We start from the raw sequence: 27,769 nt of genomic DNA, 5'->3' as shown, positions 1-27,769 counted from the left end.
CCCTGATTTCCACGTGAACACCTGCCCACTGCTGGGCCTCGTTTTCGGGACCCGCACAGGTGCAGGTGGGATTCCCATCAAAGGCCCCTCTTCGGACCTAGAAAAACGGTCCGCGCAGGGCGGGGCCGAGTAACTCCTCCCCCGGCGGAGGCGCGGCTGGGCCCAGAAAGCAGGTCTGGGCCGGGACCCTCCAGCAGAGATTTGGTCATGGCGGACGCGTTGAGGTTGCGCCCTGCGCGGCTGCCAACTGACTCCCTGGAGTACTGCGCCCGGGGACCCAGCATTGCCACGCTGCCACCGTCCGCGCCCAGGGCCGCCGTGCTGCGCTCCGTGGCCGCCCAGGTACAGAGGCATTATCAGCTCGTCTGGTCCTGCTACTGCGGATATCAGGGAAATCGCGTCGTGCTAGTGGAACAGGTGGCGCAGGAGATTCTCCACGACCGCCGCGTTCCCAGGTGGGGCCATGTGGTGGCGCGTATTAGTTTCGCGGGGACGCAGCTGGAGAAACCGCCGCCAGGCCACAGGCAGGGACTGAAGGAATGGGAGGCCGACATTTACCGGGACTGCCAAAGCCTGGTGGCCTTGCTGTGCGGGTCAAGGGAACCCGGGAGGGACTGGCGGGGCGGGCATCCCGGGACGCGCCCGTGCGACGGGCACCCGGCGACCTAGTGGCGCCAGCCCCGTGGGCACATTCGTTTCAGCAGCGCTGGGACGTTGAGTGTGAATTCCAGCGGTCTCCTCTTTTGGCGGAGTCAGGCTTGGAGAAACCGGCCTTTCTAGAAGACTCTCTTATTACGCGGTTCTGAAGAACCGCCGCATGACTTGGGTTTGCACTTGCCCGCCCTCCCGGGTTTTAGGATGCACGCTCGTTAGGTCTGGATGCTTTGCTCACGTAGAGCTCATGTAGAGATGACTGGTAAAGTCAGCAATGGGGTGGTGCGGGCCAGGTGGATTCTTTCTCCTCCGCGGATTAAATGCACCTTTGGAGAGACTCAGACTCATTTACCCCACAGCTCTGCAGGCTGGAGAGCACCAGCCTAAAACGTTAGAATGAAAAGCCACCCCTCTTGTCCCGGCCCCACACCGCTCAGGAAGAGCGGGAGACACAGGTGTTGGGGAGACACGGGCAACGGGTGGTGGTGCTGACTCAAGGTTCCTTCTACTCCACTGCTCCCAGCCCTCGACTGGGAGATAGCCGCCGCCCTGGCTTTCAGCTGTAGGTCATTGATCTCTGGTTTAGGTTCCAGGGGCAGGCCCTTAGCCTGCAGCTGATACACCCATCTATGGTCAAGGAAAGCCCACCACCTTTCAGGAAGAGTGTAGCTTGACTTGGGTTCTGAGCCAGACCTCTGTCTCTTTTTTCTCTTTTTTACTGGAGTTGAATCAACCACTGCCGTGGCCCAGATTGTAGAATAAATACAGCCAAACTATTACAACTAGCCTTAAAAAAAAATAAAAAAAAATCCAAGGAACTAGGGGAGACACTGCAAGAAATGTAGCCTCCTGTTGGCAGATTCCTGTTAGACCTGAGGTGATGAATTGGGTTCCGTTTGTGGAGGAGAGGTAGTATCTGAACCAGAACTTTGTATGAACAGTTTGAAGTGTTAGCATCAACTCCACAGTTTGAAGTGTTACCATTCTTGGTGGTGGGTGTGTGTGTGTGTGTGTTGGTCTTCAACCATCTAGGCCTGTGAACTCTTAAGAACCCCACTTGAGCCATTTGTCCTAAGGCATTTGGCCCCTAAAGGCTTTCTGCACTTAAGGAGGAAATTGATGGGGGGGGGGGGGGGGGGGGAGCATTGTTTCTGTTCTCATCTTTTAGCTAATCAATCTTAGCTAAGAAATACTCTTTTAACATTAAGAAGCTAACATGTTCCAATTTGAGTAAACAGGACACTGCTCTGCCAGATGCAGTTAAAATGCTAGGGTCTGGACTGAAATTCCCTTCCTCTCCATTTTTCTGAATGGAGCTGCTTGCTTTGTTTCAGGTGATAACTTTCAACCTAGTGATCTGACAGTTTCCCAAGTGTCATCTCCTCTCCTTTGCTCAGGAAAGAACACGATATGCTCAGAAAAGAACGGAAAGAACATAATTCAGAGATCTTGCAGGTTTGGTTCCAGACCACCACAGTGAAGCAAGTCCGTCATCTTTTTGCTGGTGGAGGGTCTTGTCTTCAATTTGTGTAAAAAGGGGAAATGAAAGCAGCACCTGTGAAGTGCAACAAAGCAAAGCGCAATAAAACAAGGTAAATTTGTAGTAGTCTTTCTTCCTCTTGGATTTTGAAAGAAGTGAGTTAAAAGATGAGTATTCCTGCCATCTAAATGACAAAGTGAAGTGTCCCTATGTCCATCTATCCACCATGTTGGACTACCTCTTACAAATCCCAACTCATCAAAGGTTCCTCATTACAGGTTGCCTATTGGTCAGTATTTCTTTTTTTTTACTTTTTAAATCCAGGAGTTATCTTACAGTTTCATCTTGAATCTCCTGTGTATTTTGAGCATTCTGAAGCAATCTAATTTCTCTTCTGCTTCCTCCTTCTAGGAAGGTTTTTGTCACTTCTTCATACCTGCACTGATACTATCTTGGAGAAGACTGCTGATCCAGGTTCTTCTGCCATGATTTGCAGCAATGATCTTGACCTATTTGTGGACAAAATTTTCGTGAGTTCCCAAATTGTTAACCCATTTCTTCCTACTTACTAGGACCAGCCAAGTGAATTTGAGATGTGAAAGAATAAAACAAAGCACCTTCTGAGACATTTCCAGCAGCATTCGTATAAGGAGTCCTGTGGTGATGATTCAGCCGGTGTTTTAACTCCTGACAAGTACTCAAAGGTGTTAGGACAAAGGCATAAGTGGCTCTTCTGAGAGTGGGGAAAATGGGAGTCTAAAGGCTTGTTGCTCCAAAGAATTGTAAAATTTGAAACTGCATTTCATTAAATGGGAAACATGGTGCTATTTGCTATTTACCCCAATGTAAATTCTTGTCTCCTTTGTTGTAGAGTTGTGTCATATAGGTGATGGGTTTGTTTCTGTGTTTTCTGTTCTGATCCATTGATCTGTGTGTCTTTATGCCAATACCATGCTGTTTTGATTACTATAGCCTTATAGTATAGTTTGATATCAGGTACTGTGAGACCTCCAACTTCGTTCTTTTTTTTTTTTAAATTTTATTTTATTAAATTTATTGGGGTGACAATTGTTAGTAAAATTACATAGATTTCAGGTGTACAATTCTGTATTACATCATCTATAAATCCCATTGTGTGTTCATCACACAGAGTCAGTTCTCCTTCCATCACTATATATTCGATCCCCCTTACCCTCATCTCCCACTCCCCACCCTCCACCCCCCTTACTCTCTGGCAACCACCAAACCATTGTCTGTGTCTATGAGTTTCTGTTTCTCATTTGTTTGTCTTGTTCTTTTGTTGCTTTTGGTTTATATACCACGTATCAGTGAAATCACATGGTTCTCTGCTTTTTCTGTCTGACTTATTTCGCTCAGCATTACACTCTCAAGATCCATCCATGTTGTCACAAATGTTCCTATATCATCTTTTCTTACCACCGAATAGTATTCCATTGTGTATATATACCACAACTTCTTCATCCATTCATCTATCGAAGGACATTTTGGTTGTTTCCATGTCTTGGCCACCGTAAACAAAGCTGCAATGAACATTGGAGCACACGTGTCTTGATCTCTAAATGTTTTCAGATTTTTTTGGTAGATACCCAGGAGAGGGATTGCTGGGTCATATGGCAATTCTATTCGTAATTTTTTGAGGAACCTCCACACTGCCTTCCATAAAGGCTGCACCAGTCTGCATTCTCACCAACAGTGTATGAGGGTTCCTTTTTCTCCACAGCCTCTCCAACATTTGTTACTATTTGTCTTGTTGATGATCAACATTCTGACTGGGGTGTGGTGATATCTCATTGTGGTTTTTATTTGCATTTCTCTGATGATTAGTGATGTTGAGCATTTTTTCATATGTCTATTTGCCATTTGTATGTCCTCTTTGGAGAAATGTCTCTTCAGGTCCTCTGCCCATTTTTCAATTGGGTTGTTTGTTTTTTTGTTGTTGAGTTGCATGAGTCCCTTGTATATTCTGGATACTAGCCCCTTATCGGAGGCACTGTTTGCAAAAATCTTCTCCCATTCAGTTGGTGGCCTCTTTATTTTGTCAATAGTTTCTTTTGCTGTGCAGAAGCTTTTAAGTTTCATATAGTCCCATTGGTTTATTTTAGCTTTTACTTCCATTGCCTTTGGAGTCAAATTCATACAATGCTCTTTGAACCCAAGGTCCATAAGTTTACTACCTATGTTTTCTTCTATGCAGTTTATTGTGTCAGGTCTTATGCTTAAGTCTTTGATCCATTTTGAATTAACTTTGATACATGGTGACAAATAGCAGTCCAGTTTCATTCTTTTGCACGTGGCTATCCAATTCTCCCAGCACCATTTATTGAAGAGGCTGTCTTTGCTCCATTGTATGTTTTTAGCTTCTTTGTCAAAAATTATCTGTCCATATTTATGTGGTTTTATTTCTGGGTTCTCAATTCTATTCCATTGGTCTATGTGTCTGTTTTTCTGCCAATACCATGCTGTTTTGATTATTGTGGCCCTGTAGTACAAGCTAAAGTCGGGGAGTGTGATACCTCCAGTATTGTTCTTTTTTCTTAAGATTGCTTTGGCTATTCGGGGTCTTTTGTGGTTTCAAACAAATCTGATGATTTTTTGTTCTATTTCTTTAAAATATGCCGTTGGGATTTTGATGGGGATTGCATTGAATCTGTATATTGCTTTGGGTAATATGGCCATTTTAACTATGTTGATTCTTCCAATCCATGAGCACGGAATGTCTTTCCATTTCTTTGTGTCTTCTTCAATTTCTTTCAAAAAAGTCTTATAGTTTTCAGCATATAGGTCTTTCACATCCTTGGTTAAGTTTATTCCTAGGTATTTTATTCTTTTTGTTGCAATAGCAAAAGGAATTGTTTTTTGTATTTCTTTTTCTGAGATTTCATTGTTAGTATATAGGAAGGCAATGGACTTTTGTGCGTTGATTTTGTAGCCAGCAACTTTACTGTATTCGTTGATTGTTTCTAATAGCTTTTTGGTGGAGTCTTTAGGGTTTTCTATATATAGCATCATGTCATCTGCAAAGAGTGATAATTTAACTTCTTCATTCCCAATTTGGATGCCTTTTATTTCTTTCTCTTGCCTGATTGCTCTGGCAAGGACTTCCAACACGATGTTGAAAAGCAGAGGTGATAGGGGACATCCCTGTCGTGTTCCTGAACGTAGAGCAAAGGGCTTCAGTTTTTCTCCATTAATTATGAGATTAGTAGAGGGCTTGTCATATATGGCCTTTATTATGTTAAGGTATTTTCCTTCTATACCTATTTTATTAAGTGTTTTAATCATAAATGGATGTTGTATCTTGTCAAATGCTTTTTCTGCGTCAATTGATATAATCATATGATTTTTGACCTTTATTTTGTTTATATGATGTATCACATTGATGGATTTGCGTATGTTGAACCATCCTTGTGCCCCGGGGATGAACCCCCCTTGGTCGTGATGAATAATCTTTTTAATGCATTGTTGTATTCGATTTGCTAGAATTTTATTTAGGATTTTTGCATCGGTATTCATCAGAGATATTGGTCTGTAGTTTTCTTTTTTTGTGCTGTCCTTACCAGGTTTTGGTATCAGGGTGATGTTGGCCTCATAAAATGAGTTGGGGAGTACTGTTTCTTCTTCAATTTTTTGGAAGAGTTTGTGCAGGATTGGTATTAGATCCTCTTTGAAGGTTTGGTAGAATTCACTAGTGAAGCCATCTGGTCCCAGACTTTTGCTTTTGGGAAGGTTTTGGATGGCTGATTCAATTTCGTTACTGGTGATCGGTCTGTTTAGATTTTCCAGTTCTTCATGGTTCAGCCTTGGAAGGCTATATGTTTCTAAGAACTTGTCCATTTCTTCTAGGTTGTTGAATTTGGTGGCATATAGTCCTTCATAGTATTCTTGGATGATCCTTTGTATTTCTGTGGTGTCCGTGATAACTTCCCCTGTTACGTTTCTGATTTTGTTAATCAGTGTCTTCTCTCTTTTTATCTTAGTAAGTCTAGCCAAGGGTTTGTCAATTTTGTTAATCTTCTCAAAGAACCAGCTCTTTGTCACATTAATTTTTTCTATTGTCTTTCTGTTCTCTATTTCATTTATTTCTGCTCTAATTTTTGTTATTTCCTTTCTTCTGCTGACCTTGGGTTTTACTTGTTCTTTTTCTAGTTCTTTAAGGTGTAACATGAGGTTATTTATTTGGGAGTTTTCTTGTTTCTTGAGATAGGCCTGTAATGAGATAAATTTCCCTCTTAAAACTGCTTTTGCTGCATCCCAAAAATTTTGGTAGGATGTATTTTCATTGTCATTTGTTTCTATGTATCTTTTGATCTCTCCTCTAATTTCTTCTTTGACCCAGTCCTTCTTTAAAAGTATGTTGTTTAGTCTCCATATATTTGTGTTTTTTCCCGCTTTCTTTTTACAGTTGATATCCAATTTCAAAGCCTTGTGATCAGAGAATATGCATGGTATGATTTCAATCTTCTTAAATTTGTTGAGACTGATTTTATGTCTCAATATATGGTCTATCCTTGAGAATGTTCCGCGTACACTAGAAAAAAAATGAGTAGTCTGATGTTTTAGGATGAAGTGCTCTATAAATGTCAATTATGTCCATTTCATCTAATGTGTCATTTAGGGCTACTATTTCGTTATTTATTTTCTGTTTGGATGATCTATCCATAGCTGTCAATGATGTATTTAAGTCCCCTAGTATAATTGTGTTTTGGTCAATTTCTCCCTTTAGTTCTGTTAGTAGTTGCTTGGTGTATTTCGGTGCTCCCTGATTGGGGGCATAAATATTGATGACTGTTATGTCTTCTTGTTGTACAGTCCCCTTCACCATTATGAAATGCCCATCTTTGTCTCTTGTTATCTTTTTCACCTTGAAGTCTGTTTTATCTGATATCATTATGGCTACACCTGATTTTCTCTGGATACCATTTGCTTGGAGTGTCAATTTCCACCCTTTCACTTTGAGTCTATGCTTGTCCTTGTAGCTGAGATGTGTCTCTTGGAGACAGCATATGGTTGGGTTTAGTTTTTTGATCCAATCTGCTACTCTGTGCCTTTTTATTGGTGAGTTCAGTCCATTTACATTTAGGGAGATTATTGATATGTGAGGATTTCCTGTCATTCTATCTTTAGTTTTCTGGTAAGGCTGTGTCTCCATTGTTTCTTTGCCTTTTTGTTGTTGTCTATTATTTCTGTGTGGTGGTATTCTATGATGTTTTCCTCTGTTTCTTCTTTTATTTCAGTATATATTTCAGTTCTGGATTTTTTTTTGAGTGGTTACCCTTAAGTTTATGTAAAAGAAAGTTTGATAATTAGAGTATTCCATTTTCTTCAGCACGCTTACTTTCTCCATTCCCATATTCCAGTTCAGGCCTTTACTCTCCCCCTTTTTGAGTTTTGGTTGCCACAAATTGTCCCTGTTGATGGTGGTCTAATAGCCTCCTTTAGTATTTCTTGTAGTGCAGGTCGTGTATTAGAAAATTCCCTCAGCTTCTGTATGTCTGGAAAGGTCTTTATTCCTCCTTCATATCTAAAGGATATCTTTGCTGGATATATTATTCTTGGCTCATGATTTCTCTCTTTCAATAGTTTGAATATTTGGTTCCACTCCCTCCTGGCTTGTAGAGTTTCTGCTGAAAAATCTGATGATAATCTAATGGGCTTTCCTTTGTAAGTTACTGTCTTCTTTTCCCTGGCTGCCTTGAGGATTCTTTCTTTGTCGTTGATTTTAGACAGCTTCAATACAATGTGCCTTGGAGATGGCCTGTTGGGATTGAGGTAACTAGGTGTTCTATTTGCTTCTTGGATTCGAGGGTCCAGTTCTGTCCACAAATTTGGGAAGTTCTCATCGACAATATGTTTGAATATATTCTCTGTTCCCTTCTCTCTTTCTTCTCCTTCTGGTATGCCCATTATTCTTATATTGCTCTTTCTGATGGAGTCAGAAAGTTCTTGTAGAGTTCTTTCATTTCTTTTAAGTCTCAAGTCTCTTTCTTCTTCTATCTGTGTCATTTCCAGGTTTCTATCTTCAATGTCACTGATTCTTTCCTCCATCTGGTCAACTCTACTACCTAAGCTGGTTATTTCATTCTTAATTTCTTCTATTGAGTTCTTAATCTCCAGAAATTCTATTTGGTTCTTTTTTAAAATTTCAATCTCTTTCGTAAAATGCTCATGCTGTTCTTTGATTGAGTTTCTGAGTTCATTTAACTGCCTATCTGTGTTTTCTTGTATCTCGTTGAGTTTTTTCAGAACTGCAATCTTGCATTCTCTGTCATTTAAGTCACATATTTCTGTATCTTTAAGTGCCTTCTCTGGAGATTTTTCACTTTCTTTCTGAGCTATCTTGTTGCCTTGGTTATTCATGGCTATTACTGGTTTACTGTTTCTCTTCCTAGACATCTACAGGAGTGACTTCTGCAACAGGTTGATAGAAAGCGTTCTTTCTTTTGTTTGCCAGTACTTGTTGGTAGAATGTTTTATTATTTCTCCAACTGCAACTTATTTTTCTTCTCCCACACGGTAGTGCTATGTTTTCTCTGCACTATTCCAACTTCTCACACAATGGGGGGATTCCCTGGGAAACGGGCTTCTCCTCTGTTAATAGTTCGTATAGGTCACAGGGCGCAGTGTCCCGGTGGGTATGCGGAGAGCTTTTGATGTTCCAAAGCTCTTCCAGCTCCTGATTCAGAGCCCATGTGTTTCAGCAGTTCTGTTTACTCCTGCAGGGATCCGCCCAGATAGGTGGGGCCAGGGGCGGGGTGAGCTGTGAGAGGTGGCCCAGAGCAATGGCAAAGACCACCACCACAGCCGGTCCTGCTTCCACAGCTCTCTCCCCTTTGCCAGAACTAGTTGGGCTGTGAATTTGTGGTTGCGGTCCACAGTTCTCAAAACAGCAAATTTTCTGTTCTTTTGATCTGACACTGCTACTGTTTCGCTTCTAGCACCTGGCAGGAGGGGGTGGGGCGAGCTCTGGGAGGGGAGGGAGGGGGCGGCTAGTCTCAGTGCCTAAGGCTCCGTTCTCTGCTCGGCAGTGCGGGCTTAAACCACCGTTTTCAGCCTTTTTCCCTCAGTCTTTTCTCCGAGGTCTCTGCCGTGAGCGTTGGGTTCAGCCGTGTTAAATGCTGTCCCCTCAGCCCTGTGGAGCCCTGGTGGAGCCCTAGCAGTCCGAGTTCTTCCCTCTCCCGCAGCTGCGGTAGCTCCGGGAAGCAGCGAGCTCGGAGCACTGAGCTGGGTCTGCGTCCTGCGCCCGCGCGGCTCCGTCTCCGCGCGCTTCTCCCTTTCCTCCTCCCTCCACTCGTGCGAATCTCCCAGCTGTAGGTGATTTCAGTCGGTAGTGGGCCTCTTCGTCTTGCCTGTCTGCTGTGCAGGGAGTCCTTTGTGGAGTTTTTGTTGTTCGATTCTTTGTAAATTCCAGGGGAGCTTTACAGAGCCTCACCTCACGCCGCCATTTTTCCGGAAGTCCTCCAACTTCGTTCTTCTTTCACAAGATTGCTTTGGCTTTTCAGGGTCTTTTGTGGTTCCCTATTATCTTCAGGATTTGTTCTAGTTATAAGAAAAATGCCATTGATATTTTTATAGGGATTTCATTGAGTCTGTAGATTGCTTTGGGTAATATGAACATTTCTTTTTTTTTTTTTTTAATAAAAGTTTACTGAGGTGACAAATGTTAGTAAAGTTACATAGATTTCAGGTGAACAATTCTGTATTACATCATCTATAAATCCCATTGTGTGTTCACCACCCAGAGTCAGTTCTCCTTCCATCACCATATATTTGATCCCCTTTACCCTCATCTACCACTCCCCTCACCCTCTGGTAACCACTAAACTATTGTCTGTATCTATGAGTTTTTGTTTCTCATTTGATTGTCTTGTTCTTTTGTTGTTTTTGGTTTATATACCAGATATCAGTGAAATCATATGGTTCTCTGCTTTTTCTGTCTGACTTATTTTGCTTAACATTATAATCTCAAGATCCATCCATGTTGTCACAAATGGTCCTGTTTCATCTTACTGCCGAATAGTATTCCATTGTGTATATATACCACAACTTCTTTATCCACTTGTCTATCCAAGGACATTTTGGTTGCTTCCATGTCTTGGCCACCGTAAATAAAGCTGCAGTGAACATTGGAGCACACTTGTCTTTATGGATGTTTTTTCAGATTTTTTTGGTAGATATCCAGGAGAGAGACTGCTGGGTCATACGGCAATTCTATTTGTAATTTTTTGAGGAACCTCCACACTGCCTTCCATAGCGGCTACACCAATCTGCATTCCCACCAATAGTGTATGAGGATTCCTTTTTCTCCACAGCCTCTCCAACACTTGTTACTATTTGTCTTGTTGATGATGGCCATTCTAACTCGGGTGAGGTGATAATTGTGGTTTTTATTTACATTTCTCTGACGATTAGTGATGTTGAGCATTTTTTCATATGTCTATTTGCCATTTATGTCCTCTTTGGAGAAATGTCTCTTCAGGTCCTCTGCCCATTTTTCAGTTGGGTTGCTTTTTGTTGTTGAGTTGCATGAATTCCTTGTATATTTTGGATATTAGCCCCTTATCGGAGGCACTATTTGCAAAAATCTCCCATTCAGTTGGTTGCCTCTTTATTTTGTCGATGGTTTCTTTTGCTGAGCAGAAGCTTTTAAGTTTCATAAAGTCCCATTCATTTATTTTAGCTTTTACTTCCATTGTCTTTGGAGTCAAATTCATACAATGCTCTTTGAACCCAAGGTGCATAAGTTTAGTACCTATGTTTTCTTCTATGCAGTTTATTGTGTCAGGTCTTATGCTTAAGTCTTTGATCCATTTTGAATTAATTTAGGTACACGGTGACAGATATTCGTCCAGTTTCATTCTTTTGCATGCGGCTTTCCAGTTCTGCCAGCACCATTTATTGAACAGTCTGTCTTTCTCCATTGTATGTTTTTTGCTTCTTTGTCAAAAATTATCTGTCCATATTTATGTGGTTTTATTTCTGGGTTCTCAGTTCTAGTCAATTGGTCTATGTGTCTGTTTTTCTGCTAATACCATGCTGTTTTGACCATTGTTGCCCTGTAGTACAAGCTAAAGTCGGGGAGTGTGATACCTCCAGTATTGTTCTTTTTTCTTAGGATTGCTTTGGCTATTCGGGGTCTTTTGTGGTTCCAAATAAATCTGATGATTTTTTGTTGTATTTCTTTAAGAAATGCCATTGGGATTTTGATGGGGATTGCATTAAATCTGTATATTGCTTTGTGCAAATATGGCCATTTTAACTATGTTGATTCTTCCAATCCATGAGTACAGAATGTCTTTCCATTTCTTTGTGTCTTCTTCAATTTCTTTTAAAATTGTCTTATAGTTTTCAGCATATAGGTCTTTCACATCCTTGGTTAAGTTTGTCCCTAGGTATTTTATTCTTTTTGCTGTAATTGCAAAAGGAATTGTTTTTTGTATTTCTTTTTCTGAGATTTCATTGTTAGTATATAGGAATGCAATGGACCTTTGTGTGTTGATTTTGTAGCCAGCAACTTTACTGTACTCGTTGATTGTTTCTAATAGCTTTGGTGGAGTCCTTAGGGTTTTCTATATATAGCATCATGTCATCTGCAAAGAGTGACAATTTAACTTCTTCATTCCCAATTTGGATGCCTTTTATTTCTTTGTCTTGCCTGATTGCTCTGGCGAGGACTTCCTACACTATGTTGAAAAGCAGAGGTGATAGGGGACAGCCCTGTCGTGTTCCTGAACGTGGAGCAAAGGGCTTCGGTTTTTCACGATTAATTATGAGATTAGCTGAGGGTTTCTCATATATGGCCTTTATTATGTTAAGGTGTTTTCCTACTATACCTTATTTTATGAAGTGTTTTAATCATAAATGGATGTTGTATCTTGTCAAATGCTCTTTCTGCATCAATTGATACAATCATATGATTTTTGTACTTTATTTTGTTTATGTGATGTATTACATTGATGGATTTGCGTATGTTGAACCATCCTTGTGCCCCTGGGATGAACCCCACTTGGTCATGATGAATAATCTTTTTAATGCATTGTTGCATTTGATTTGCTAGAATTTTGTTTAGGATTAGTGCATCTGTATTCATCAGAGTTATTGGTCTGTAGTTTTCTTTTTTTGTGTTGTCCTTACCAGAGTTTGGTATCAGGGTAATGTTGGCCTCATAAAATGAGTTAGGGAGTACTGTCTCTTCTTCAATTTTTTGGAAGAGTTTGAGCAGGATTGGTATTAGATCCTCTTTGAAGGTTTGGTAGAATTCACTAATGAAGCCATCTGGTTCCGGACTTTTGCTTTTGGGAAAGTTTTGGATGACTGATTCAGTTTTGTTACTGGTGATCGGTCTGTTTAGATTTTCCAATTCTTCATGGTTCAGCCTAGGAAGGCTATATGTTTCTAAGGACTTGTCCATTTCTTCTAGGTTATTAAATTTGGTGGCATATAGTTCTTCGTAGAATTCTTGGATAATATTTTGTATTTCTGTGGCATCCGTGATAACTTCCCCTCTTTCATTTCTAATTTTGTTTATTAGTGTTTTCTCTTTTTATCTTAGTGAGTCTAACCAACGATTTGTCAATTTTTTAAATCTTTTCAAAGAACCAGCTCTTTGTCACATTAATTTTTTCTAGTCTTTTTGTTCTCTATTTCATTTAGTTCTGCTCTGATTTTTATTATTTCATTTCTTCTGGTGCCCTTGGGTTTCATTTGTTCTTCTTTTTCTAGTTCTTTAAGGTGTAACGTAAGGTTATTTATTTGGGATTTTTCTTGTTTCTTGAGATAGGCCTGTAACAATATAAATTTCCCTCTTAAAACTGCTTTCGCTGCATCCCAAAAATTTTCGTAGGATGTATTTTCATTCTCGTTTGTTTCTATGTATCTTTTGATCTCTCTTCTAATTTCTTCTTTGACCCTGTCCTTCTTTAAAAGTATGGTGTTTAATCCCCACATATTTGTAGTTTTTCCTGCTTTCTTTTTGCAGTTGATATCCAATTTCAAAGCCTTATGATTAGAGAATATGCTTGGTATAATTTCAGTCTTCTTAAATTTGCTTAGGCTAGTTTTATGTCCCAATATATGGTCTATCCTTGAGAATGTTCCATGCACACTAGAAAAAAATGTATAGTCTGATGTTTTAGGATGAAGTGCTCTATAAATGTCAATTATGTCCATTTCATCTAATGTGTCATTCAGGGCTGCTATTTATTTATTTTCTGTTTGGATGATCTGTCCATAGCTGTCAATGATGTATTTGGGTCCTCTCATATAATTATGTTTTGGTCAATTTCTCCCTTTAGTTCTGTTAATAGTTGCTTGGTATATTTCGGTGCTCCCTGATTGGGGGCATAAATATTAATGACTATTATGTCTTCTTGTTGTATAGTCTCCTTTACCATTATGAAATGTCCATCTTTGTCTCTGTTACGTTTTTCACCCTGAAGTCTGTTTCATCTGATGTCATTATGGCTACACCTGATTTTCTCTGGATATCATCTCTTGGTGTCAATTTCCACCCTTTCACTTGGATCTATGCTTGTCCTTGTAGCTGAAATGTGTCTCTTGGAGACAGCATATGGTTGGGTTTAGTTTTTTTGATCCAATCTGCTACTCTGTGCCTTTTTATTGGTGAGTTCAGTCCATTTACATTTAGGGTGATTATTGATGGTGAGGACTTCCTATCATTCTATCTTTAGTTTTCTGGTAAGACTGTGTCTCCGTTGTTTCTTTGCCTTTTTGTTGTTGTCTGTTATTTCTGTGTGGTAGTATTCTATGATGTTTCCCTCTGTTTCTTCTTTTATTACAGAATATATTTCAGTTCTGGAGTTTTTTTGAGTGGTTACCATTAAGTTTATGTGAAAGAAAGTTTGATATTTGGAGTATTCCATTTTTTTTCAGCATGCTTACTTTCTCCATTCCCATGTTACGGTTCAGGCCTTTACTCTCCCACTTTTTATGTTTTGGTTGCCAGAAATTGTCCCTGTTGATGGTGGTTGAATAGCCTCCTTTAGTATTTCTTGTTGTGCAGGCTGTGTGTTAGAAAATTCCCTCAGCTTCCATATGTCTGGAAAGGTCTTTATTCCTCCGTCATATCTAAAGGATATCTTTGCTGGGTATATTATGCTTGGCTCATAATTTCTCGCTTGTAGAGTTTCTGCTGAAAAATCTGACAATTATCTAATGGGCTTTCCTTTGTCGGTTACTGTCTTTTCCGTGGCTGCCTTGAGGATTCTTTCTTTGTTGTGGGTTTTGACAGCTTCAGTACAATGTGCTTTGGAGAAGGCCTGTTGGGGTTGAGGTTATTCGGTGTTCTATTTGCTTCTTGGATTCGAGGATCCAGTTCTTTCCACAAGTTTAGAAAGTTCTCATTGACTGTTTATTTGAATATACTTTCTGTTCCTTTCTCCCTTTCTTCCCCTTCTGGTATGCCCATTATTCTTATATTGCTCTTTCTGATGGAGTAAGAAAGTTCTTACAGAGTTCTTTCATTTCTTTTAAGTCTCAAGTCTCTTTCTTCTTCCATCCATGTCTTTTCCAGGTTTCTATCTTCGATGTCACTGATTCTTTCCTCCATCTGGTCAACTCTACTACCTAAGTTGGCTATTTCTTTCTTTTTTTTTTTTTTTTAGATTTTTGAGTTTTATTGAAATCTTACATGAACAAGAAATTGGAAATACAATCACATCAAAGAACAAATTGTCACGGCTTTGACGTTTGAGCCAAACAAATTTTGTAGGGTAGATTTCAAAAAGGTGTGAAGTTATAACAATTTAAAAACACAGTTAACCTACTTCTAGGAATGCAAAACATACAATCGTAGGTTATTTTCAATACAAGAAAACTTAAATTTGTTTGCTTTAATTTCTTAAAACTACTAAGACAAAGCACTAGCTTGTATTTTTATTTACAGCATACTCCATACTCCTATGTAATCTATCTCAAATCCAAAAAGTGAAACTGTCCAAAACCAAAGGTTCTGTAAAATCATGATTTAACAGTGTGCTGAGCTTGTTTTGAAGCTAAAATGAAGCCTGAAACGATAAAAGCATTGTAACTCCCAGAATAAGGGAACTCTGCATGCCCAATAATGTCCAAGAGCATTTATGAAAAGAGGAAAAAATAAAAAGACTTGAGTATATACACAATAGTGATTTCTTCGGCCCAATACAAATGGCAGCAAACTGCTACTTAAAGATGAAACAGTTAAGCCAATTTTTTGAAGAATGTAGATCTAGTGCCAATCGTTCTTGCCAATATCATTTTCAAGCCCTCACCTGTCTATTTCCACTGTTGCCCATAAGTATCCTGATAAAATTCCTGGTTGTCATTATTGTAACCATAGTTACCAGAATAGTCACCACCTTGTTGAAGCGGCTGCTGAGCGATGGGTTGGGAACCCCAGTTCTGTTGGTTGTTGGTCTGACGACGCTTGGAATCAGGTTGGTTGTACCCATCTGCCTTTCTCTTGCCTCCTACATTGCCCCCATGATTGCCCCGAGCTCCACGGGAACCACGGCCTCTCTGCTGTTGTGCAGGACCCCCTCTGCCACCCCTAGAGCCTCTTGGTGGTCCCAAAGTTGCCCCCCTCTGTGAATAGCCAGCTCTACCTCTTGGAGGAGGTGCTCCCCGCCCCCTTGGTGGTGGTGGAGCACCGCGCCCTCCCCTTCCTCCTCCTCTTCCTCTTACTGCGTAGCCATCATCATAGCCGTAGTAGGGGTCTTCATAGCCTCCACGATAGTCGTGATAGTCGTAACCATAGTAATCATCATAGTAATCTTCATAGCCATAGTAATCGGGGGGGTAGCCATAGCCACCTCTCCCCCCCCCACGACCCCGACCTCTAATTGGAGGTGGCATGCGAGGAGGAGGGTGGTAGTAATAATCTTCATACGCAGTGCTTCTGGAGGCCTGTCTAGCGGCTTGGCGCTCTTTCCTTTTCTTGTCTGGTGGCTTGGCTAAGACTATTTCAATTTCTTCCCCTTCTATTTCTTTGCCATTCATTTCATCCATGGCCTTAACAGCTGCTCCTCTGTCTTCAAAATGAACAAATGCATAATCTTTCAACTTCTTCACTCTTTCAAGTTTTCCAAATTCAGAAAATGACTTTTCCAGTATTTCTTCTGTCACTGTAGTAGCCAAGTTTCTCACAAATAAAACTTTCACCTTAGCCATGACTTCTGGATCTGGTTCTTCCACAGGGTCAGCCCATTCAACTGTAACTACATTTCCCCATACTTTTACTTTTCCACTCATCAGCCGGCGTCTGGCTTGTGCTGCTGACTTGTGATCCTTGTATTCAAGGAAGCAGAACCCCCGATTCTTCTTTTTGTCATCGGGTTGATGATAGAGAATAACGTCCACCAAACCCTCTGTTAAACCTGTGACTTTACTGAATTCTTCCAGAATGTTTTCTTTAGTCTTATTCTTCGGAATTGATCCAACAAAAAGCCTGTTGTTTGCCACAGAAATGCACACTCCCAGGTGTTTACCAGGGCGAATTTCATAGCTGTCACACAGTTTAACAGCTTCGTGTGCAGCTTCCTTTCCACAGAAGGTGATAAACGCATACCCTCTGTTCTGACCAGACAGTGGATCCATCATAAGACGCAGATCCCAAATGGGACCAGCCTTTTCAAAAAGGGGCACCAACTCATCCTCATATAAATCTCTTGGTATTTTACCTACAAAGACCGTTGTCAACCGGCTCCTCTGATTTTTCGTCATTTCTCTTGGAAGAACATTATCTCTGCTGCCCCCGCAAGATGATTCTGTTCCAATTCCAGGTTGCATGCCAGAGTACACACTGTCTGGTGGAGGACCACCATACTTCCTCTGTCCTGTGGTTACATCCAGCGTATAACCGGTTCTCTCAAGCAAGGCCTTGATCTTTGCTTCATCCCTTTGTAGATTCTTGCACCTTGCTCCCCTGTTTCTCCCTTTGCCTGTAGGTCTTCATAACTCCACATAAAAATGCACTTTTGTTCTGAACATGTGATAAGTCACTTTCCTTGAACTGTTGTAGTACAGAGAGAGCTCCTTCTTCATTAAATTCCCTGAGAGCATCAATTGCTCTTTCATCAAGATCGACATAAGCTACCAATCCTGTCTGAAATATTTCATCAAGTCTTTCTGCCACCTTCTGTGGGAGGCCTGCCTCTATCAGTGTCTTGTAGTGTTCTGTGTGAGTTACACTGGAAGTATCCATTGGTTCTTCCTCTTCTTTTAACTGTACTGCATTACCATTCACCTGATTAGCCATTTTATTATGCAGGGCAGAGCAGGGGCCGACAGCTAGGCCCGTGAAAATCAGCGCGAGGCGCTTTGAAAACGACTAGAAATGGCTAAGTTGGCTATTTCATTCTTCATTTTTTCTATTGAGTTCTTAATCTCCAGAAATTCTGTTTGTTTCTTTTTTAAAATTTCAATCCCTTTGGTAAAATGTTCATGTTGTTCTTTGTGTTTCTGGGTTCATTAAACTGCCTTTCTGTATTTTCTTGTATCTCACTGAGTTTTTTCAGAACTGCAATCTTGAATTCTCTGTCATTTAAGTCACATATTTCCACATCTTTAAGTTCATTTTCTGGAGACTTTTCACTTTCTTTCTGAGCTGTCTTGTTGCCTTGGTTATTCATGGCAATTAATTATTTATTATATCTCTTCCTAGACATCTACAGGAGTGGCTTCTGCAACAGGTGGATAGGAAGAGGTCTTTCTTTTGTTTTCCAGTACATGTTGGTAGAGTGTTTTATTTTCTCTCCAACTGCAGCCTTTTTTTTCCTCTCTCACATGGTAGTGTTATGTTTTCTCTGCACTATTCCAGCTTCTCACTCAATGGGGGGATTCCCTGGAAGGCGGGCTTCTCCTCTGTTAACAGTTTTCCTGGGTCATAGGGTGCTGCATCCATGTGGGGATGCAGAGAGCTTTTGAAGTTCCACCAGATTCAGAGGCCGTGTGTTTCAGCAGTTCTGTTTACTCCTGCATGGATCTGCCCAGATAGGTGGGGACAGGGGCGGGGTGGGTTGTGAGAGGTGGCCCAGAGCAATGGAGGTGACCACCACCACAGCCAGTCCTGCTTCCACAGCTCCCTTCACTTTGCCAGAATTAGTTGGGCTACAGATCTGTGTCTGCAGTCCACAGTTCTCAGAACAGCAAATTTCTGTTCTTTTGATCTGACACTGCTACTATTCTGCTTTTAGCACTGGGCAGGTGGGGTTGGAGCAAGCTCTGGGAGGGTAGGGAGGGGGCAGCTAGTCTCAATGCCTAAGGCTTCCGTTCTCTGTGGCAGTGAGGGCTTAAACCACTGTTTTCAGCCTTCTTCCCTCAGTCTTTGCTCTGAGGTCTCCGCCGTGAGCATTGGGTTCAGCCGTGTTATATGCTGTCCCGTCAGCCCTGTGGGCCATAAGCAGAGCCCTAGCAGTCCGAGTTCTCCCATCTGCTGCAGCTGCCGTAGTTCCGGATACAGCGCGCTTGGAGCACTTAGCTAGGTCTGCGTCCTATGCCGGCACGGCCCCATCTCCGCACTTCTCCCTTCTCTCCTCCACTGCTCGCGCAATTTGCCCACTTTTAGGTGATTTCAGTAGTGGGCCTCTTCATGTTGCCTGTCTGCTGTGCAGGGAGTCCTTTGTGGAGTTATAGTTGTTCGATTTGTTGTAAATTCCAGGGGAGATTTCCAGAGGCTCACCTCATGCCGCCATTTTGATGATGTCTCCATAGGAACATTTCAATGATGTTAATTCTTCTTATTCATGAACATGGTATATCCTTCCATTTATTTGTATCTTCTTCAATTTCTTTCTTCAATGTCTTACAGCAATGTCTTTGCTAAGTTTAGATAAATGTGAATGAGTCATCTATCCACAACTTCATGTGCTACTGCTGACTAGTTTATCAAGGCAGTTGGTCAGGGGTGAAATGATACCAAAAGTGCTCCAAATACCAGTCTAACAAAGAATGGAACATTAGTACCTTTTATAAGGAATTCTTTCTAAATCCTTTGAAATTAAATTCCTGGGACCTCTCAGTTTCTAGAGTTAATATTAAGAATTTATTTTTCTGACTTCAATAAATTGTTAAATGTCTTCCAAGTTTTAATGCATGCATCTTTCAAAAAAAAAACTTAGTTGGTTTTCCTTGGGACTCAATAAGCCTTTATTTTTAGTAGTAACTTGAATTGATGGCAGTATGCTTTTTTGCCTCTTTAAATACAACATGTACAATTCTGGGGTTTCTTTTCCATTACAGTTAATGTACAATATTGTATTAGTTCTAGGTGTACAACATAGTGATTAGACATTTGTATAACTTACAAAATGTTCACCCCAATAAATCTAGTGCCCATCTGACACCACACAGTTATTACAATATTATTGACTATATTCTGTATGCTGTACTTTACATCCCCATGACTGTTTTTATAACTGGCAATTTTTAATTCTTAATCCCTCCCCCTTTTTCACCTATCCTCCCAACTGTCCTCTCATCGGGCAACCATCAATTTGTTCTCTGTATCAATAAGTTTGTTTCTGTTTTGTTTGTCCATTTATTTTGTTTTTCAGATTCCACACATAAGTAAAATACAGTATTTGTCTTTCTCTGTGTCACTTAGCATAATATCCTCTAGCTCCATTCGTGTTGTCACAAATGGCAAGATTTCATTCTTTTTTATGTCTGAGTAATATTCCATTATATGTATATAAGTACCACATGTTTAGCTATTTGTCTATTGATGGACACTTAGGTAACTTCTATATCTTGGCTATTGTAAATAATGAAGCAATGAACATAGGGGTGCATATGTCTTTTCGAATTGGTGTTTTGGATTTCTTTGTATAAATACCCAGAAGTGGGATTGCTGGGTCATATGATAGCTCTATTTTTAAATTTTGTAAGAACTTCATACTGTTTTCCATAGTGGAAGGGCTGGTTCTCACCCAAAAGGTGGCAAATTCTGGCATAACCAGAGTTGAAAGGCTAAGGTTGTACTTATCAGTTTTGCTTATCTGCTCCCAAAACAGATGGATAATCAAATAGTAGCTTCTGATTGTGCCCAGATGGACCAAGTGCTGCAGGAGGGGAGAGGCTATATTCTAAATATAGCAAAGCAAATTTTAAAAACAGGATATAATGTCCCCATACAGAAGTCCGTTCTTAAGAGATGCTTTTGGTAATCTTGCATTACATTTTCAAAATGAACATTATGGTGGTTAGGATATTGAAAGAGAAGACATTGGAGTCAGTTGTAAGACATTTGGAACTGTCAAAAACCAAACTGTGCAAACTGAATAAAATAAAGGAGAAAGATGAGTTTATTCCAAGGCTTTCAGCCTGCAAGCTGGGAAACTCAAGGCTGTGGGAGCAATAAGTTTAAAGTTCCTCACAGAATGAAGTATTTTTATGGGGTAAATGTGGAAGTTATTTGGCTTTTTCAGCTGATTGGTTGCCTAGTGGTTGTCTTCCCTATTTGGCTCAGGGTAGCTGAGTCCAGGGAACAAGGAAGTCCAGAGATGGCATAAACAGACTTGGCATTTGGGGGTTGGCTGGTGTCCTCGACTGATTTCTGAGAAGAGCGATAACTCCCAGTAAGGTTAGGTTAAGCTTCCTTTATGAGCCTGCATTGACCTTCTCTGTTTTGTCCCTGACAGAAGTGACTCCATTTTAGCTTCATTCTACAGAACTAAGCCAGTTGCTCATATTGACCAGTTCACTGCTGACGTGCTGGGTTTGGCTGAATTAGCTGATGAGGTCAATTTCAATGTTTCTGGCAAACTGGTCAAGATTATAGGCTGTGCAAGCCCTGGAAAAAGTTAACAGTTGTTCATGGTTCTGATAAATTGGTGATTGAAGTAGAGCACTCTATTCATGATGCTCTGTGTGTTATTCACTGTTAATGAAACAGAGAGCTCTTATTGCAGGAGGTGGTGTTCCAGAAATAGAGTTGGCCCTATGTTAAGTGAATATTCATGAACATTGAGTGGTATGGAATCTTGTTGCATTCGTGTCTTTGCAAGTGTAATGGAGGTCATTCCATCTACACTAGCTGAAACTGCTGACCTGAATCCCATTTCTTCAGTAACAGTCTTAAGAAATCAGGATGCCCAAGGAGAAAAACTACAGGCACTAATGTCCCAAAGGATGGTATTTCTAACTTTTTGGAGGATGGTTGTCCAGCCCTTGTTGGGTTTCAGTCAGTGAACTCACTCTAGCAATTAAATCTGTCTGGAACAAACATCAGCAAATTGATGTAGTAATCACTCAGTAATCTGGATAATGGCTGCCTGGCACCATCGTGGATGCTGATAGTGAGGCTGGACTGGAAGACCTCCTTGATGTTCCTTATCGTCTGGAAGATGGTTTCCTCTATGAATTCCTGGGCTCAATATTCTATTTGGCATTTACTTGAACTGTATTGAGACAATTTAGTGAAAATAGTAAATATTTGGTTTCAGAACAACTGTGGTGTCCCTGTAGGCCATGTTGGCCATTATTACATTTGCATTTTATAAAACATCTGGGCCTTCTCTTTTGACTCATCTTAGGTACCCTTCCTCTTCAGCACATGCAGCTCTGCCTCACTGTTCTATCAGTGTATTCTGCATTTCCGCAGGATAAACTGATTTAACCTTCCATTGCTGTGTATTTCAGGGTGTTTCTCCTCTTACAGGTTATTGGGAACAATGTTGCATGGAACTTTTTTGTGCATAGCCTTGCACACATGCATGATTATGTCTGTAGGGAGGAATCCTAGCCATTCTGAGTCACAGTTTATATGTATTAAAATTTAGGTGCTACCAAATTATTATTCAAAACAGGTTCTGCCAATCCAAACTTACACCAGGGTAGGGCATGCTTAGCTCTTCACACTCTTGCTAGTGTTAAAAGCATCCTAAAGTTTTGCCTTTATGGCTTTTTGTCTCCTGTAGGAATGTCATCCTTATTCCTGCTTTATAAAGAAGGTATTCTATGTCCTCTGACATTGATCCATTCTGGAATTCTTACAGTGTAGTATGAAATACCACTCACTTCTGAAAGAAGAGTTGTGGCAGATACTTCAGCATTGTTTATAGATGGCCCATTTTTTCCCCTACCAATCTGAATGTAGTCTCTATTTTGTTGGCTTATCTTTCCCTCTACTAATAGCACTTGGTCTCAATTACTATATGTTTATGGTATCTTTGAATATCTGGTGGTATAAATCTAATCTCCTTCTTCACCATTGTTATTTTAAAAAAATCCTTGGCTATTTTTGTGAATTGTTTAAAGTGAATTCTAAAAACCAGCCCATAAGGAATCCGTTAAGACATTGCTTTAGAATTTTTATTAGAATGAGATTGGATTATAGACCAATTTGGAAATAAGTAGTATCTTTATAATATTATGTCTTTCCTTCTAAGAACATGAACTCCTGCTCCATTTATTTAGGTCTCTTATGGTTTTCATCACATCGGTCCCATGTTCTTGTCAAGTGTATTCTCTATGGTTTCTGTTGCTATTGGGAATGGAATCTGGAAGGGGTGTTTTGCCTTCCCAGAAGCGATTTTCCCTGACACCTTCTGGTAGGGTTGACTCTTCCCCACTTTATCCCATCCCTAGACCTGGCCTAACGGAGCTTATTCCTAAGTGAAGTTAACAGGACTCAATTCCAGGATCTCTGTGATACTGTCGGATGAGAATCTCTACTGTATAGAAAGAGCCTGCCTTGGAAGATAAGACCTCACAGAATGACAGAGGTCAGAGATTTGGGGGTGGGATAGAGTGTGGATAAACAGTTCTGGTGACATTACTGAAGTCTCACAATTTGGCTACTTGGGACTCAAATTTCCTTTTCTGCTTAAACTCACTTTTTTTGCAAGTGAAACTCAATTCATTCCTGAGTCAGAGAATCAATTCTTCCCTGATATATTTATTATTTGGTGACGGCTGCCATAAAAAGAAATTTAATGTAGATTCTAAATCTGGCTATTTTTGAACTCTCATTAGTTCTAACTAATGCTTCTTTCCCAACATTTATATCTCACTTTCTTTTTCTTGATTAATTGTATAGGTTAGTGAATGGCAGTGATAGTAGTTTTTGATCTACCAGGAATTTCCTTGATTTCTAGTCTGTTGATGATCTTCTTCCAGCACTTTTTTCACTTTAGCATTTTAGGAGGGAGGAGTTGTTTGCTCAGACCACAATTTAGCCTAGGATCTCTCAGGTTCTTTGAGTAAACTAAGGACACACCTATGTTAATCCTCTGTGGCAAAAAATATTCTAAAGGCAAGCAACCCTGACAGTGCTGAGTGGTGAGACTTTCCAGTTTGGAGGAGTGTTTTTTGACTCAAATATGTACCCACAAGAGGAAGAAATATTTTTCCCATGTGGTAACCTTGTTACTGTTTTTAGCATGCGGATGCTTGTTCCACAAGCCGAGTATTCTAGGCTCATAAGAAGAACATGATTAGCCTGATGTAGCACCGATTAATGTGCCATTTCAAGGCACTCTTGGAGTACTGGATTGAAGTACATTTTCTAGTGGTATTCTTACTTACCAGCCTATAAAGGATTGGGTCTCTCAGCATTTTCCTCATAACTTATCCCTTGTATACTAAGACTGGTAATATGTTACTATAATCTCTCAAGTTTTTCTCGCTTTTTTAGCTTCTAGCTGGGCAGTTCCAGATAAATGCTGTTTGCTTCAAACTCATCCATTTTTTTCCAGTTGTACTTTCCCTGTAAACTTGGAGTCCCTTTGGACACCCCTTCACCCCGCAGACTCCGCTGCTTTTTCCAACCCACACTGCTATCACTTCCGATGTATTTTCCTCTATTAATCAGAATGTTCTCCATTCTTCCACTAGAAGTCTTTCCCTGGCCCTTATTCCTTGAATACCTTAAAACCGCCTTCCATCTGTCTTTGACCACTTTTCATCCTTACACCAAATCCACTTGTAACTCTGCTACCTGGAGTAACTAGTAACATAACTTTTCAGGGCTACATCCTTCTTCAAAAATCTTTTTATTTTTTTATTTTTCAATTATAGTTGACATACAATATTATATTAGTTTCAGGTGTACAATATAGTGATTAGACATTTATATACCTTATGAAGTGATCACCCCCATAAGTCTAGTACCCATCTGACACCATACATAGTTATTACAACATTATTGACTATATTTCCTATGCTATATTTTACATCCCTATGACTTTTTTCTTTTTTTAGTTTCAGGTGTACAAAGCAATGTAATAGACATTTAAACCTCTCATAAAGTGATAACCCACCCCTCAAGCTACTACCCCTCTGACATCTTATCTACTATGTTTCCCCCAAAATAAGACCTACCCAGACCGTCAGCTCTAATGCATCTTGTGAAACAAAAATTAATATAAGATCCAATCTTATAATATAAGACCAGGTATAATGTAATACAATATGATATGATATGATATATGATATGATATGATATGATATGATATGATATGATATGATATAACATCACATCACTGGGTCTTATATTAATTTTTGCTCCAAAAGACGCATTAGAACTGATGGTCTGACGAGGTCTTATTTTCAGGGAAACATGGTAGCTGTTACAATACCATTGACTATCTTCCCTATGTTGTACTCCACAGCTCATAACTATATATACCTATATATTTAGATATAGTTGACATTCAGTATTATTCTACTTCAGCTTCAGGTATGTATAGCGCATTGGTCAGGCATCTCTGATCCCTCTCTTAAGTCCTGTGCCCATCTAGCACCCTACATGATCTTTACAACATTGTTGATTATATTCCCCATATTGTATTAATTACCAATTTGTATTTCTTACTGTCTTCACTTTTTTCACCCTGCCCCCAGCCCCATCTACCCCATTCCCATCTATCACCCTGATAGATCTAGTGCCCATCTGGCACCATATCTAGTTATTACAATATTATTGAATGTATTCCTTATGCTACCCATCCCCATGACTACTGTACAACAACCAATTTGTACTTCTTAATCCCTCCCCTTTCATCCATCCTTAACCCTACTCCTATCTTAAATAAGTCCCTCTAAGACTCCTTGTAATACTGGTTTGGTGGTGATGACCTCCTTCAGCTTTTTCTTGTCTGGGAAGCTCCTTATCTATCCTTCAATTCTAGATGACAGACTTGCTGGGTCGAGCAATCTTGGTTGTATGTCATTGCTTTTCATCCCTTGGAATATTTCCTGCCACTCCCTTCTTGCCTGCCAAGTTTCTGTTGAGAAATTAGCTGACAGTCGTATTGGGGCTCCCTTGTAGGTAACTAACTGCTTTTCTCTGACTGCTTTTAAGATTCTCTTTGTATTTAACCTTTAGCATTTTAATTATCATGTGTCTCAGTGTTGGCCTCTTTGGGTTCATCTTGTTTGGGACTCCATGTGCTTCCTGGGCTTGAATGTCTGTTTCCTTCACCAGGTTAGGGAAGTTTTCTGTCATTATTTCTTCAAATGTGTTTTCAATTCTTTGCTTTCTCTCTTCTCCTCCTGGTACCTCTATAATACTAATATTGGTATGTTTGATGTTGCCCCAGAGGCCCCTGAAACTCTCCTCAATTTTTTGGATTCTTTTTTCTTTTTGCTGTTCTGGTTGGGTATTTTCTACTACCTTATCGTCTACATCGCTGGTTGGATCCTCTGCTTCATCTAATCTGTTGTTGATTCCCTGTAATATATTCTTCATTTCAGTTATTGTATCCTTTATTTCTGACTCGTTCTTTTTTATGGTTTTCATCTCCATCCTTATGCTTCCTATCTCTCTGTTGAAGTTCTCCCTGAGATCATTGAGCATTCTTATAACCAGTGTTTGGAACTCTGCCTCTTCTAGATTGCTTATTTCCATTTCACTTAGTTTTTTTTTTTTTTTTAATTAGTTTGAGGTGCACAAGACAAAGCAATACTTAGACGTTTATCATTTATATCCCTCACACTGTGTGAACCCCCCTCCCCCCATCCACTACCCTCTGACATCGCACAGAGCCATTACATTTTCACTGTCTCTATTCCTAATGCTGTACTCCGCTTCCTGTAACCATATGCATATATATATATATATATATATATATATATATATATATATATATATATATATATATATATATATATATTTATAGTTGGCATTCATTATTGTTCAGCTTCAGGTGTACAGTGCAGAGATCAGGCATCTAGATCATCCCTGAGGTGGTCTCCCAAATGGGAAACGTGTCCATCGGATACCCTACAAAATCTTTACAGCATTATTGATTACATTCCCCAAATTAATTTTCAAAACTCCGTGTCCATCTTGTGGTTACCAACTATTTTCTAAACCCCTCACCTTCCCCCTTATCCCCAGCCGCCCCCCCCCGCCCATCTAGCAATCCTCAGTTTTTCCTCTATGTCTCCAAAACTGTTTCTGATTAGTTCATTCACTTATTCTTTTCTTTAGATTCCACATATAAGTGAGATCATATGGTATTTGTCTTTCTCTGTCTGACTTATTTCACTTAACATAATGTTCTCTAGGTCCATCTATGTTGTTGCAAATGGTAAGATTTCTTTCTTCTTTATGGCAGCGTAATACTCCATTGTATAAATGTACCACAGTTTCTTAATCCAGTCATCTACTGATGGGCATTTCGGTTGTTTCCATGTCTTGGCTATTGTGTATAGTGCTGCAGTAAACATAGGAGTGCATAAAGATTTTTGAATTGGAGTTTTGGGTTTCTCTGGATAGATACCTAGGAGTGGGATTGCTGGGTCATAAGGTAGTTCCATTTTCAGATTTTTGAGATACCTCCATACTGTTTTCCATAGTGGCTGCACCAATCTGCATTCCCACCAACAGTGCACAAGCGTTCCCTTTTCTCCACATCCGCGTCAGCACTTGTCATTTGTTGATTTATTGATGATAGCCATTTTGACTGGTGTGAGGTGGTATCTCATTGTGGTTTTTATTTGCATTTCTCTGATGGTTAGTGAGGTTGAGCATTTCTTCATATGTCTGTTTGCCATCTGTATGTCCTTTTTAGAAAAATGTCTCTTCATGTCCTCTGCCTGTTTTTTAATTGGGTTGTTCGTTTTTCTGGAGTTGAGTGAGTTTTTTATAAATTTGTGATATTAACCCCTTATCAGATATATCATTGGCAAATATCTTTTCCCATTCAGTAGGATCACTTTTTGTTTTATTGATGGCTACCTTTGCTGTGAAAAAACTTTTTAGTTTGATGTAATCCCACATGTTTATTTTTTCTCTTACTTTCCTCACGCGAGGGGATATATCAGTAAAAATCTTACTCCGGGTAATGTCTGTGAAGTTTCTTCCTATGTTTTCTTCTAGGAATTTTATGGTTTCAGATCTTACATTTAAGTCTTTAAGCCATTTTGAATTTATTTTTGTATATGGTGTAAGGAGGTGGTCCAGCTTCATTTTTTTGCATGTGTCTGTCCAGGTTTCCCAGCACCATTTATTGAATAGACTGTCTTTACCCCACCGTACGTTCTTGCTTCCATCGTCGTAGACTAAATGGCCATACAGGCATGGATTTATTTCTGAGCTCTCTATTCTGTTCCATTGATCTATGGGTCTGTTTTTATGCCAGTACCATGCTGTTTTGATTTCTGTAGCCTTGTAGT

At 40.0% G+C, this 27,769-nt stretch overlaps 2 protein-coding genes and 1 pseudogene across 5 annotated transcripts in view; 2 read left to right on the top strand and 1 right to left on the bottom strand.

Moving 5' to 3' along the window:
* The first annotated feature begins 37 nt into the window (after window positions 1-37).
* The window catches only part of BCL2L10 (BCL2 like 10), an 89,034-nt gene continuing 61,302 nt past the window's right edge, over window positions 38-27,769 (top strand). Inside the window, exons 1-3 of one of the 4 annotated variants that reach the window (XR_016020857.1) lie at window positions 38-455; window positions 2,052-2,246; window positions 2,546-2,664. Coding sequence is in view for 2 of the 4 variants with exons in the window: in XM_088797212.1 (XP_088653338.1) it covers window positions 208-660; window positions 702-806 (558 nt within the window). In the remaining 2 variants the exon portion in view is untranslated. Of the gene's footprint in view, window positions 661-701; window positions 851-1,988; window positions 2,247-2,545; window positions 2,665-27,769 lie in introns of those variants that run through there. The other 3 variants (XR_016020858.1, XM_088797213.1, XM_088797212.1) reach the window with 3 other exon arrangements.
* LOC109435163 (heterogeneous nuclear ribonucleoprotein R) lies at window positions 14,750-17,482 on the bottom strand. Its single transcript, XM_074327735.2, has one exon. The coding sequence runs from the start codon at window positions 16,934-16,936 to the stop codon at window positions 15,425-15,427; it is 1,512 nt and encodes a 503-aa protein (XP_074183836.2). The 5' UTR covers window positions 16,937-17,482; the 3' UTR covers window positions 14,750-15,424.
* On the top strand, window positions 18,057-21,404 carry LOC109439913 (T-complex protein 1 subunit delta pseudogene; annotated as a pseudogene).

The sequence above is a fragment of the Rhinolophus sinicus genome, chromosome 3 (genome assembly GCF_057876585.1).
Source record: "Rhinolophus sinicus isolate RSI-liver-muscle chromosome 3, RSI-T2T, whole genome shotgun sequence".
In the NCBI taxonomy this organism is placed as follows: Eukaryota; Metazoa; Chordata; class Mammalia; order Chiroptera; family Rhinolophidae; genus Rhinolophus; species Rhinolophus sinicus.
Note: the sequence above shows the minus strand (reverse complement) of the source record. Positions and strands in the feature narration are given on the sequence as shown.

Bases quoted from the DNA above. Each gene is read 5' to 3' on its own strand.
- LOC109435163 (XM_074327735.2), bottom strand. From the start codon at position 16,936: ATGCAACCTGGAATTGGAACAGAATCATCTTGCGGGGGCAGCAGAGAT.